We start from the raw sequence: 15,267 nt of genomic DNA on the forward strand, positions 1-15,267 counted from the left end.
AATAATTAAGTTTTATTTTCATTTACACACATATTAAAATTTCATGAAGTTCTAATAATAATATATAAAGACATAATCCATAAGTTCTACAAAATACATACATGCTTATCTTTATAGACTGAGCTAGACCCCATTATCTAATTTAACTGCTTAAATGTCAACAGGAATGAGATTTCAAGTAGTGAACTCTCTAACTCTTTAGAATAGTCAGTAACTGTCTCTTTTTTTTCATGTCCCTTTAAAAAAACCAAGTTGCCTGACTGAAGAAGCTTCCAGTATGGTACCTTAACATTTAGGTTCATTTTTATTTCTGTGGTAGTCACAACTTTCTTTTGATTAAACAGGTGAGTTTTTTAAGTCTTGTAATTTAAGCTTCTTAATGAGGCCAAATCATTCAAAGTCTCTATTTCTCCCTATTTCTAATACTTTATCCGCTTCTGTGTAGTTAACAGGTTGTGTTGAGTTTTTGGTGGTGTTCCTGATGGACAGATGAAGTAACCGATATATAAGATGTACCAATTCTGAACTATGCATCTGTATTAGCTTAGACTGGTCCATACTAATAAAATATTACCTTTCTGACAAAATTAAAAAATTCAAGTCCTGTACAGCACATTATAGGCTGAGGATGAGTCAGTAGCAGGTAGAAGCAGGGCATTATCAAGCTGTTCATTACAGAACGAAACCTTGGCCAAATGGTACCTTCAGCCTTGAATCTGGAAGCATAAACTCTCAACCTGCTGGTTGACTGGGGGCATGTTGTAAGCAGCAAACTGGAGACTACTAAAATCGATACATTGTACTGAGTGTATTCAAGATGGGTGATTTTTTGAGGGTATCTCTTAAAGCGTGAAACATTTTGCTTATGCTTCTCTGTGCTCAGTTTTTTCCCCTCTCAGAGAAGTAAATACTGACTGCCACGCCACTGGTACTCACCACGCTGGAAGAGTTCTGCTAAAGGAACAAAGCAGTTGCTGTTGGAGGAGTTATTTCTGTTTGATTATTCATGGTATGTCCCACCTGTCTATGCAAGCTGTAAACTCATGTACTTATGGAATCACTACTGAGTAACTGGAGAGGCTTGAAAGGCACCCAATGAAGTAGGTCATTGTTTGCCGTTCCCCAATTCAAGTTACAGAATGGTAATTTGCAGCAGGGGGTTGTTTTTTGAACAAAAATTACCGTAGTTTGAAAGTTAATATTGAGAGACATTTTATGAAAAAAGCATTCCAAGGGGGAACTGTTTCCATGTACATTAGGAGCAAAAAAAACCCCAAACTCTAGGAATAGGAAGTTCATACTCTAAGACAATTATTGGGTTTTAGTACTGATTGTAGGCACAAACACCTTTAATCTTCTGCTATATCTAAAATGCATATGCTACATTTGGACTGAAATTGCACAAAAATAATTCTCCCCCCTCTCCCCAAGAAAAGAATTTCAGTTTCAGGGAAAGCAACAGCTTGTGAGATCGCTCTATCCACTTTGAATGATTGTAACTATGTGAAAACATTTTCTGTTTTTTAGGTTGTTTGGGCCTTAAATGATACAAGAAATGAACTTTAACTAGTCTGTATGTCTTATTTCAGGAATTTATAATAGGGAGTTATATTCAAATACATCAAATACATATGTATATAATAACATGCACAATGTTAGTGGAATTCTATGTAAATTCATTCACTTAAATTTATTTCAGCAGTGCCAGTGCCTTGACACAGAGCACACATTTTGGTTATTAGCCCTTATGTGAACTAATCACAGGAGAAACTCTGCATTGGGTAATTGGAGACAATAAGTATGAGGAAAATAAGGTCTTTGCAATCTGGCACTACTGCAAGTAATGTCTTCTCCCTGCCATAAAACACACTAATAATATTTTCAGCTTGGGAGCATAAGTAAAATACCTATGCACCATCATGTATCATCCTTTCCATATGAACTAGTTTCAATCACATCACAGAAAGACAGAAAAAGATATCTTAGAGGCAACCAATCTTTGCAATAATGCCATATTAATATATTCCAAGATGCATACAAAGTGAATGTAATTAATGAAGCAAAAAATCATAGATGTGAATTTATATACACATTATTAATTGTAAACCTGTAAAATTTTGTAGAAGTGTTATTGGCCATGAAAAAAATATTCTAAAAGATTGTAAGACTCCTTTTTATCCTAAAAGTATTGAGGCTTAAATAAACAAAAGCTTAATTTTATTTTGTATTTTCCAATGTGTTCGAGTCTCTGTATTGTGGTATTTTTCCAACATGTCAGCAGACAATCCAAATCTGATAATAAGCACTGTTTAAAAAGTATCCCTAAATTTACATTTAAATTAATTCTTAAAAAAAAAAGATGTTTGCAGAAGCATTCAACTAGAAACAATTTGTTTGGTTTTGGGTAAACCTCAAGTAAATATTTTTTCTTAATCTGTGTGTCTGTCTGTGCATGATTTATGTACTTTACTGTTTTCAAACACCCAATTGTGTTTGCAGATAGTTATTTGTGGATCTGTGCAGTTTATTTAATACCAAGTGGGAGAGAATCACAGTTACTGCTGGTTTTCCATTCAAAGGTTTCAATTTATTTCATAGTCTCCAAACTGGAAATACACGCAGTTTACTTCAGTACAAATCCTACTTAAGATACACACTAAGATACACACCTTTCACCAAAACTAAATACTTCTTATTTCTTGTAGATAATCCTAAATCAGACCTTTATAGCAGCTAATTTCCCTTCCATTTTGTTTAAATCTATCCGCCTTCAGCAAATTCACTCAAGTATGTACAAAAGAGATCATTGCTTTCACATTCAATGTTCTATTCTATAACAACCACTATGACAGTCCTCTATTTTAGAGTGTCATAGTGAAAGCAAAAGTAGAAAAAAGGAGATTAAAAAAAATAATTCTGATCTCACAAAAATAATCAGTTCTAGGTTAGGGTTGCTAGTGAGTCATCATGTTGAAGAGACATGAAGACGACAAACTAATTTTGAAATGAGTGACCAAAAGAAGAAATTCAAGATTATGTTCAAATGTCTTGAGTCACTGGAAAAGAGATAATGGTGATCCATGCTAAGAGAAGGCATGGAGAGAAAAGAAAGATAAATGGAATAAGAACAGAAGGCCTGCTGGTTGATAATCTTCTTTCCCCTCTCCTCTGTAAAAGAAGTAAAAATCTAGAGAAAGTTCTAAAAAGTGAGAAGAGCCTTTCTAAAGGCATGGAAACCTTTGGAAAACAGTATCTCGATGAGAAGAGACTGACGGGTCAGTGGAAAGGCAAACTATGGAGAACTTCAGATGCAGAGGATAGAACATAAGTTCTGAGAATCAAAGAGTAATACTTAGAAATCTTGATTTTCAACACTAGGAGGGGGCAAAAACCATACTGCAGGTGATTTTAGACTGAGCAATGAATGAATATAGAGGCGTGAAACTCAAAAGTCAATATGCTGCTTACTGGGGTTAGACATAAAAACTAAAGGTAAGGTAGTAGGTGGAGACACAAGTGAAGGTCTGCAAAGATAAAGGATACCAGAGAAATTCTTTAACCAACTATGTTAATTCATCATGTTTAGGTATTCCATCAGCAAAAGCTAACAAATAAGAGAAGCTGAGGTAGAAAATTTAACACAATTATCTCATTTCTATCGACAAAGTCAGCTGTCTTGTACAGCTGCATTGTACATATTCATTCATGAAAACACTAAAATAAATCATTCCTAAAAAACCTTTTTCATCTCCTACACATGTGGACGGATATTGTGGGAATATGTTCAAAGATCACATGAATACATCAGATTTCATTCCCTTAGCAGTATGAATCATTTTGGAGCCCAGTTTACCAACGTGTCATAGAAAAATCACTCGAAACATGTTAAACTTCCATTTCGTAGAACTTTTATTATAAATCCAGATTTAAGAGTTTGTGAAGATTACTTACAGTACTGACATCTGTCTCCTGTATAGTCAGGCAAACAGTTGCAGAAGGGTTGATTCCCAGCAGTGACACTGCAGGTTCCTCCATTCTGGCAAAAATGATTGCAGACGGTCTGATTGCAGTTTGGCCCCGTAAAACCCAGCGCACAGTTGCAGGTAGGCCTCCCTATCCAAAACAAAGAAAACTATTTTATGATAAAAATAAATAAACATTACAATAATAATCAGCACTTTAAAGAGACATACATTTATCATAACAGTAGCAAGTTTTAATGTATGAGCCCAACTACATTTCTCTAGACACCAATAAAACATGCCTTTGCAAACATTGATTGAATTCAAAACTTTTTAAAAAGCAAGTCAGTGCTGTAAGATACACACACCTCAAAAATGCATGTATGCATTTTACACTTGTGCATGTATGGTCATTGACTCTTTATTTGGGAATTATTTTAAAAGACAATCTTAAGTAGGAATTTAAGATAGGGCTAAGCTCTTCAAATATCCTGCCAGGCTAGGTTCCTCCAGTTGTAGAGGATAAATGTTTGTGTAATCAACATCGATGCCTCTTCAGAACACATTGCATTATTCTCAGATCTACCAACCTTTACATATAATCACAGGAATATACAAATGTTTATTAATGGCTAATAGCCAATGACATAATAATTTTTACTAAAACACAAGTATCTGTGCCTGTTTTGTTATCCTATCCCGCTCATATAATAAATACTGTAACATAAAAATTGCTGTCTTGCATCAGACCAAAGATGACAGTAAGGTCAATATACTATGTCTGAAAAGTAGCAAACACCTAGGGATGAACATTTGCACAAAATGAACTCCTAGTCTATAGCTTCTTTTTAAAGGGCTTTTAAACAGTGTTTAAAACCTGATGCATTCTTCTCCTATGACTCTTACCTATTGTAATTTTCCCATTTTTTTCCTTATCTAAATCTCATATCTAAAGGATTTATAGCTTTGTTACAATTCCATGGCTTTATTAAACCTGTTCTCTTTTCCCTGACTTTTTCCTTAAGGCTTATCTTCTTTAAAACAAATTTCTAGATCCCATAAATGTCTTTCCATCTCCTGATTTTGCTTTTATATCTCTTTTGTAATCTTCTCTTCAAGTAAATGACCTGATGTGTCCAGCTAGCCATCTCCCTTCTCACTTCCTAATACTCTATTACCATTCTTATCTCTTACAAAACATTATTTTCCCCCCATCCTCTTTCCCTTTGCTTTCATTCAGCCTTTAGGGTTTTCTTAAACTTAGGGAAAACAGACCGAGTTCAACACTCTTCTTCCTGGCTTCCAAGATGGGTAAGGAAGGAGATGAAGATTAATCAGGACCTGAGGACACTTCTGAAATAAAAGGGCAGACAGGATGGTCTTCATTTCAATCATAAGGAACCCAACCCACTCGCAAGTACAATCAAGAGCTTAACTGGGTCACTGGAGACTAAGGGGTAGCTGACAGGCAAAGGCTCATCCCTTTCAGTAAAGTCACAGAAATCCCATATCTCTGAGTAAAGGACCGTGCATAGGCCAGCACTAGTCAAAGAGCAAACAGGTATCAGTCAGAACAAGAGGAATGCCTCATAAGTAGACTACAGAAAACCAAAACAGGAACACATGTGCGTTACACAAAAGGTAAAAGTTTAAGAATTAAGATGGGAGAATCGAAACGTCTAGTCTTGAATGGGAACATCAATATAATTGCTCATGGCAGATTTGGAGAAGGAAGGCAACTAACTGCTGTAAAATTAATGCACATTTCCTTGATATCTAGTCTTTACCAGTGATGGAATACAGCTACATGTTCAGAAGCGTTAAAGTCAATCAGATTAGTAAATTAACTACATAATGTACTGTATATGTGATGCAGAAGCCCTCTGGACTGGAACTGCAGGCATAAACAGGAAACATAGTCTGTTAGATTTTATTATTGACATCCCAATCAAGATAATGATACGACTGTGGAACCCAAAAGGTACCAGAGAAAGTCAGGGAATACATTAGTGATGAGAAACTCCAGTTATCCCTGCACTTACACTTGAAAAACTTCACGCAACACCACAGGGCAGAAAAAAACTTCTTGCATATAAACAATCCTACTTCATGGAGGAGCAGGTTAGCGAGCACACAAAAGCAGCTATGCTTGACTTGGGCCTGATCCAGTTTAAAACATACAGAAGAGCCAAAATCCTAAGTAGTCAAATGAAATAACATTTAAGGATTACTTTTTCATAATAATTATCTCTCATCTTCATAATGATCTACCAGGAAATCCTTACCACTGCCTGATTTACTGATATATTACAAATTGGTCCCTTCCTTGCTGCTTTTTGTCTCATTCATTGTTTCCTCATTTTAATACGATGTATTGTGTAAGAATCCACGACTTTCACATCTGCCTCCTGATGTCTTTTACCCAGCTGCATCTAAAACTCTGAAATGTGCAACCCTTACCTTTTTTTTCCTTCTCTTTTCAGTTGGCTGTCTCGTTAAAGTAATGTAGATTAAACTAAGTATTCCATAAACCCCACAATTCTAATTTTCTTCTCGTCTGCCTTTACTTTAATACTATGTAGTCATTTAATATGATATTTGTTGGAGAACTTTCCAATGCAAGTGAAGTGCCCTCATTTTTCTACTCTGATTCATGCAGAATGATTTATTTATTCTTTTTCCATCACTCACTTCTTACGTGAAACCCTTCACGTAATTCTTTTCCATATTTTTCTATTTTAAGCTATGTTAATTTGAAGTGTTTTGCAAATCATCCTAAAGGCCATGAGATCATTTAGTTTCTTCCTCTAATGAGTACAGCAGGAACAAACCCACTGACTTAAAAATAGCTCAAACTAGTTTAATATGCATCAGCCTGGTTATTCATATCTGTCCCCTGTGATCTAAACATTAAATCAAAGATGTTGAACTCAGATGTTAGCATAGACTCTTTTTGGTTTTCCCCATGTATACACTTGTATTTAAATTTCTCCCCCTAAGCCAGGGGGTTTCACATAATCCTTTTTCTGAATCAGTGTTTCAATAAAAAAGTTAAAATAAAGTAGTGATAGAACATAGATTAGAGGTCTGAAATCAGTTTCTGTTATTAATATTTCTCTATTTTTTAAAATGGTGGGGTACTGATATTTTCCTAGTTTGTAGAAAAATTATTTCTTTGCTAATGTAGGCTTATAAATATGCCAAACTGCTGACAGTTATATGAAAATTTAATTCAGTATAGCCTGAACCCCATTTTTGTCACTCAATTTAACATGACTTTTAGTAATGTTAATAGTTCATTGCCTATTTATACAGAGCCTGTTTGCATCTAAAAATAATACTAATAATGACATTTTAATCTGCCTTATTCTCATAAATTATTTCTGATACAAAAGGGTTCCAAGAACAGTTTAATAAAATTTCAGTATTAAACAATGACAAACAATGCCATAATGCTTTGTATCATAGAATCAGAATATCGATTTATGTTTGCAGAGGAAATAGTCACATTAACCAAGATGTCACCTATCCTAACTAACAAACATTGCATGGTAATCTCACGTGCAGGAAAGTTCGGTATTTACACTGGTCATGAATTTTCAGGATTAGAGCTGTACAGAGACAGAAGTAAAATTGTCTCTTCATTCCTGACCTTCACCACCACAGAAACATTGACAACACATTAGAGTATAGAAAATATTAATAAGGAAAGTGGTTTATGGAATGTTAAACTGTTTCAAATTCAGCTAACCATCTTACAGTGTATTTTATGCAAAAAATGTGCAAAAATCGTTTTCTGAAAGAAAACACAAAAAATTGCCCTGTTTTGAGCTCTTCCTTCTTCTGTGCAATCCTCAACTGGATTTACTCTATGAGAATACTGTCTTGTTTTCCTCTGCCTATTGCAGATTAGCATCCTAGCCTTCACCTGTCCTCCTCTTTAGCCTCTTCTGTAACATAATAATCCCAAGAAAAATTTCCTGTTTCCATTACCTATGTTGAAAGACATTGTTTGTCAAAGTGACAAGGAGGACAAGGTGGCAGCACATTATCAGCATCTCACATGTAAATGTTCCAACTTGAAAACCACAGTAATAATATCTAGAGAGCAAGAAGCATGTGTTTTTTTTTTTTGACCAGAATTTCTCCATTCTTAGCGATTTGCAATGTGCACGCACTTTGCTATTTACTATCTCTTATCCAACACTTGGATAGACTGTGTTTCTCATTTTATGTATATGCAAGTGGAAACATAATGCATGTAGGTCCTATATTGATAAGAGTATTTTGGATTTAAAATAATTCTAAATAACAATTCTAAAGAAATGAATTGCAGAGAATACATTAAAGGGTGCCTGGTAAGACATATAAAAGAAGTAACAACAAGAGTAATGACAATTGTCTGGGGAAACAATGTACTTGATAGTCACTATTATCTGAAGATTCTCTATGTAGCCTCTCTCTTAAAAAATAAGAATAATAATTTACAGAATTTTTAATCTTAATTCTAGCAGCATTAGAACTTGAAACAAACTTATAAAATTCTCACATATTTTTTCAAATGTTTTGCACAGAATTTAGTAAATTAAAGGAGAATAATTTACGGTGACCCTAAGAAACATGAAATTATTTTTGGCAGTAGCACATGAACAAATACATAAAGTTTTTGGCATGAAGATGAAATGCAGTTTCCCCTTTCTTACATAGAAAAATCATCCATAAGAAGACGAAAGGGATAAAATCCTAAAATGTCCAATTACTAGGTTGTGATTACAGAAGCTGTAGCTACTCCTAATTTGCCAATTTAATTTGCTACGTAATAGTAAATAACATTTCAAATTGCCTCCAAAGATAGCTAATAAATATTTTAGTGCACTGTCTCTGTAATATCTAGGTGATTTCTTTTGGGAATCTACTCATATATCTTGAACTCCGATTTACATTTATTTTGTAATGAACAGAACTCTAAGGAGACCAACTTTGATTCATGCTATTGCCTAAACAACAGAGAAATATAACGTATTTTGTATGACCACACCAGACCAGACAGCCATGACATCTAGCTAACTACCACCCCTCTCCCCTTCCCACAGTCCCTGTCCTGGTGACAAGAAGACGCAGCATGAACCTTTGAGACTACTGGGACTGTTATGACCTTAGCAAAGTAAACATGTTCTTTGCTGACAGTGTTTTCAGTATGCACCATCGTGTCCCAAAATCAACTTGTTTTGCCTATAAAATAGAATATAAAATAATATCTACTTTATATATAATTATTTTTGAGAGTATTTAATCAATTTTCATTTAGTGGAAAGATATCATTTTTTACTCATTTTGATACATACGTCACAGTTCTATGTAGTTGGACATACTCTCCGTACTGTAACTATACTACAGATATGTATTTATCTGATTTTGTGAACTAGTTAGATCTAGTTAATGTGTTCAAGACATTCAGTAAATTATTCTTCCAACATTTTTAATTCGAACTGTAAGGAGAACGGAGTGCATTTTTATGGTAACGTTCAATTTTTTTTTCCAAATTCCCATTAATTTGGCTTACTGGAAAGTGTTCATTATTATACCAAACTTTTAATTACACGTCTCAGATGTGTACTTTTAATTAACTGATGACATTTTCTTTGTTCCATTATTGTAGTTAAATACAACTGTCATAAACTTATAAATTTTAATTAAAGCTGCCTCAATCTCTAGCTATATAATGTTCTCATAGGAATTTGCCAAAAGGCTTAGCAGTAAGTAAACCAACAGTGAATAATCCCCGAATTGCCAGTGGGATTTGTTTAACAAATTAACATTTGTGTGCTGATAATGAGGTTCTACAACTTACCACATCCAGCAAAGATTTAGCACAATCATGTTTTAAAAATGAGTAATACTCTGCAATTTACTTAATTGGTTATCACATTACTATTATATAGTAGGTGGTGAAAGAGAATGGGATTTACACGTTCACTAGAACACACACATTCACTAGAAAAGCATTTGATATGCCGCGTCATTTTATTTATATCAGAACATGATGAAAGGTTTGTTTTCAAGATCTCTCTTCCTTGGTTTTTGAGCCAGAAGCCATCAATAAGGGAATTCCCTGACTCCTAGAGAAGTGTCCCAGCAGCAGGGACCCTGCAGAAGCACATCTCCCTGGGAGACTAAATTTACTGGCGGTCCTAAAGCTTTCCAAAGGGCACACATGAAGAATGACACTAGGTAGATCGACTGCATCAAAGCTGTTTGAGTTGGATAATAAATGAGAATCGATAAGGGCAATCAGAGCTTCTAAGAAAGACAGAGTCAAGCCAGCTGAAATTATCACAGGTCATTTATATTTTGCGGATAGGATTTAGATTGGCACTCGCACACTTTTGGCTTCAGCATCTCTCAGAGGAAAAAGCTTCACCATTGTGAACAAAAATAAATTAAAAAAAAAAAGAGAAAATTGGGAAAATATTTGCAACTTGATTGCATCAGTTTAGCAGGACTGTTGATGAGACAATTGTATAATGGATCAAAAGTATAAATGCTGCTTTTTGAGGAGCTGGTTGTGACCATTTATAGTACGGGAGGTGGTATGCACAGATAGCAATAGCACAGGAGAAGAAATTAAGATCATATTGAGCTGACTTTATTTTAAAACAATAATTTTATACTTTGCAGAAATGTGAGAGAATTCTCTACCAAAAAAAACCCCATAAAAAAGTGTGCAGTGTACCTATTGCTAGTGGACAGGTCAGCCTGGTAGGATGTAATATTATAAATCTAGATATAATATAATGCTTAAGTTTTACAACCATTAAGGAAAAATTGAGCAGTTCCTGATAATAAGGAACCTTTTTATTCCTCTGTGTAGCAACGTGCAAGAATAAAGTAACATGTACACTAATGACACTCACATGAACCTGACAAAGCAGATCAGCTCTGCCTTGAAGGCTGAGACAACGAGAAGGAAGTGGATGAATGCTGCTTTGTTCTGGATTTCACACCATCGGTCCAAACTGGGAACGGTGTGTGCAGCCCCTGCTGCTAAATGTGCACTCACTGACACAATGACATGCTTTGCACAGTGGTATATTTGACTGGAAAGAGGCAATGGTTGTTGCAAAAACACTTGAGGAATTCAGCTTTGTTCACTTAATTACAGTTTGCAATACTTTTGGGGCATCCAGTTTAGCTTCCCTCTGTAAAATACATAATGGCTTAAGTGTATCACGGATTAGATTAAACTAGGATAAGTGGACATCTCACTGACATACTAGTTTGTTTCAGAAACACACAATTTATGGACTGATACAGATAAGAAATACGGTTTGATAAGAAATAGAGATTTCCTCTTAATAGAATATTTACAGGGTCCAGGGGCTAGGCACACAAGGAAGATGAGACGTGGATCAATTTGAAAATTTTATCTGGAATGCCGGATGGAGTCACTTTGATTTAGAAAGACATACGGTCTTTTTTTCCCATGTCTCTAGCACATGAAAGTTATGGCATGGGCTTCAGGGCATCAGTACCCTCATGAATTGGAAATGGCAGATAAATCTGATAAACTTGAAATATGATTATGAAAATTTGATTAAACTAGGAAAGTGGACACAGCACAGCAGAAGAATATTCCTATTAGCAGGTATGCCCAGTAAGGGTCATCAGAACCAGCTCTGTGTTGGTCTCTGCTCATAAAGGCTTGGCACACTTTGGCCATGTGTGATACAGTAAACTTTAGGGGCAGTTAAAGGTTCAGATTCCCCAAAATCAGGCAATTGAACAGTGAGATGTGGACTGTGGTGACATCCATGCTGGCTCTCCTGATGCATTTTTGGTGCAGGCACATCACACTGTTTGAGACCAAGCAGAAACAAGGCTACTGCCTGCATCTCCAGGCCCTCTGTAGCAGCTGGGGCCATGACAACAATTTAGCAGAAGTATATGGTAGAATCTGCTCAACTCTCTTCTTTGCTCACTGGTGACCAAACCTACTACACTGATTATTTCAGCAAGGCCGAGAGATTTCAGAGGCTGGCTTTAGTAGGGAAAAAAAAATTAATAAAAAAATCCAGGCAATAGTAGAGCTGTATGAGCACAGCAAGTGTTAGCTGCCTGGGACAGAAAACACGAGCTGCTGGAGGTGAGGGAGCCCTGTGGCTACTGCCAAAAGAAAAGGATTAAATAAAACCCGGGGGTCTCTGCAGGACTCAGAACTGAGCTGAATTCTAGGAGCTGAGTTATTAATTTTATAAAGTCTTGAAACCCCACAAAAGTATCAATTAAATGCCAGACATGTAAAGATTTGGGAGTAAATATCCTCTCCCCAGACGACAAGGAGGTTCTGCATGTCATTTAAATCACCCAGGACTTACTCTCATTCACTTGCATGTTCTCACTAAACATTGTATTGATCTCGCTACATTGATAAAAATCTCTGCTTATCATTTCTGTCAGTACTTCCATCAGCTGTTAGAAGCAGTTTCAAGTATAATTAATCAACTTCAAGTACAAGTTAATTCTCGTTTTCTAATATTTAGTCATTATTAGTGATGTTAACTATGAACAACATTATTAACCCTCAAATGCTCAGAACTGAAAAAACCTGTTTGGCACACAACAGGTTACTAGATTTGCATTCACTTGGATTTTTGCCACCACATTTCAGTAAATAAGAGGAGGCTCCAAAGAAGCCATCAAGTGAAGCTAAATTACTAAACTATGTAAGCTAAACTTAACTAGTAAGTTCAGCTAAGGAAAACATTGAGATCTAAGCCCCCTCTGTCATAGAGACTAAGATACATAACTCTGCATTATAGGGAACTCTCCCAGGTTGTGCTGAACAGTCACAAACTCCCCTTCTAAAGTCAGGTGCCTGTAGTTTTCTTCCAGAGATCAGGGTGTTGGTCATTTCATCATGTGGGAGAAAATGATTCACACCACCTTCAGCAGCTGATAGGCTTCTAAGAGATGAGACAGCAAACTTCACCAGCTGTTCTACTTTGAATCAAATATTTAAATATTCCTTGGAGCAGAAAACAGAATTCAACTTCTCCTTTTTCACATAATTACTAAATTCTAGACTACTTCTTATCACACTTTCCCTCTCTAGCCCAAACACTAACTGCATTATACAAGCTACAACAGCCTACACGTTAGGGACAAAAGACCAACTGCCAAATACCGGCGTTTTGACAGTTAGGATCATGTCCCTGAAGATAAGAGATGTGATTTCAAATTCCTTCAGGAAAACAAAGCATCTGAATTCTGATCAGCCAGATCTTCCTGAGAGGTGAGTAAAATGCCTACTTCGTGAATTCCAGTATGACAAAGGTAAAAGATTGAGGTCACACAACTCTAATTTAAGGAAATATCTCTGTGTATGCACCTAAAAATCTAGAGGGAGAATCAAGACAGAGAGCAAGATGTGTGGGGTTGTTCCAGGTGTAGTTTGACTGGTCCTTACACTTTACAATTCAATTTCTACACCTTGACATGTGCGTCTTTATACTGAATACTTACTTACATGCTCCCTTTTGTGGGATGCAGCTTAATTCTGCTACAACACCGAGATATGTGAAAAGCACTATTGATTACACAGTACATGTATGGTATATACTGCTATATTGCACAGAGCTTAAGTACGGACAAAGCATTTAAGTTACAAAGAGAAAAACTATCACAAACAAGGAATAAATTCAAACACTTAAATTAAAGCAGGTGTAATAGTAAGGTACAGGCTGCTCAGAAATACTTACCGAGGAGAGAGGCTCCGCAGGTTCCTCCATTCTGGCAGTAGTTGTAGCAATGGTTTGTTTCACACCTTTCACCGGAGTAACTTGGCCAGCAGTGACATCGGGGATCCCCCTTCTCATTTATAATGCACTTCCCTCCATTTTCACAGGTTAATTTACAGGTATCATCTGCAGCAAGAGCGCACACACAGAGTTGTTTCCAACAATCTTATTTCATGCAACTGGCAAAACAGAACCTGTCTGCATCTTAAATAGAGCTACGGATCTCTGTCAACGGGGGGAAAAAAATTCAAAATGGAGATAGTAAATGATCACTTCTGTTTCCACAGTACTAGAAAACAAGACACACTTAGGAGACGCCAAGCCCTCACTGAGAGCTGCAGCGCTGGGGGCCTGCACTAGCCTGTAGAGCAGGGCTGTGAGCTCGTACCGTGCGGAGCTGGGGGCCTGCGCATGGCAGTTATGCTTCATCCAAATGGCGCCCCAGGAAAGCTGACCTCCTTAGAACGTAAGCTAGCAATGACAGTGTGGGTTCTTGCTTGAAACTATAATTCCTCGTCAGTTTAAGAAATGAAAAAATGTATGTTGGTTTCACCTGGGGGATCTCAGAAAACTTCCCAGTCATTTTCTGGTGACCTCAGTCTTTTCCTATTTGATTTTTTGGATCTCTCTTCCACTCTCTCCATTAACTAATACCCTTCTTAACTAAACCCTATCCAAAATATTTAAAAGGAAATAATTCAGCCTTTAAGTCTTCCTCAAAGGTTGATATTTGCATACTAACTTGTTGCTCCTAAACATTATTTTCCGATTTATTCTTATTCTCATCTGCTCAGTCTGTAAAATCACTGAGAAGAGATACTGCCTGTTGCTCTGCCTTCACTGAGTGCTTACAGTAATAGTGCCACTGTCTTAGCGGTGAGGCAAGAGATGACACAAATTCTGATTAGGCCAGATTCAACCTTTCTATAAAGCTGTTTTGCAATTAGAGTTGTGCCTGTCTTGGAAACACTTTGAAAAATAAATCTATCTTCATTTCAGCGAACAAGATATAAAATCATTCAATTACACCAACAAGAAATTAATTATAGACTAGCATGCATACAATGCTCAAACATCCAAATAATTGTAATCCTAAAGAAACAGACAAGCACCGTTCCAGCCCAAAACATGCTTTCAGCAATAAGACCTTTCATTTCTCACATAGCAAAACAAATCCTGTGAAGCCAGACTGCTGCCTAAGTAATCCAGCATTTGAACCTACATGGCTTTTAATAAGAGGGATACCATAAACACTGAGAACTCTTCAGTAATATATCCACCAGCTGCAGATGTTTTGCTGAATTAATCTGTTTTAGTTAAATAACTAATGAAAAAGAGCCAATGTTAACATTTGTCCTATACTTGTTGAGATCTAACATTGACCGACACAGGCACACCAACTCCTTTTTTTTGATGTTTAAAGAAACACACTGCATTGTGAGCGTCGTTTAGGAATGTCTGATATCCTCTAGCTGAACAGTTCTCTCCAGCATGGACTCTGCAAAGTT

The 15,267-nt window shown here is 36.2% G+C and overlaps 1 protein-coding gene across 1 annotated transcript in view; it reads right to left on the reverse strand.

The window, feature by feature from the left end:
- Positions 1 to 15,267, reverse strand: part of LRP1B (LDL receptor related protein 1B) — a 570,912-nt gene that overhangs the window by 20,355 nt on the left and 535,290 nt on the right. Inside the window, exons 83-84 of the mRNA XM_068407216.1 lie at positions 13,721 to 13,885; positions 3,952 to 4,113 (exon numbers count right to left, since the gene is read on the reverse strand). Coding sequence (XP_068263317.1) covers positions 3,952 to 4,113; positions 13,721 to 13,885 — 327 coding nt within the window. The remainder of the gene's footprint in view (positions 1 to 3,951; positions 4,114 to 13,720; positions 13,886 to 15,267) is intronic.

This window comes from Nyctibius grandis, chromosome 9 (genome assembly GCF_013368605.1).
Source record: "Nyctibius grandis isolate bNycGra1 chromosome 9, bNycGra1.pri, whole genome shotgun sequence".
Taxonomy (NCBI): domain Eukaryota; kingdom Metazoa; phylum Chordata; class Aves; order Nyctibiiformes; family Nyctibiidae; genus Nyctibius; species Nyctibius grandis.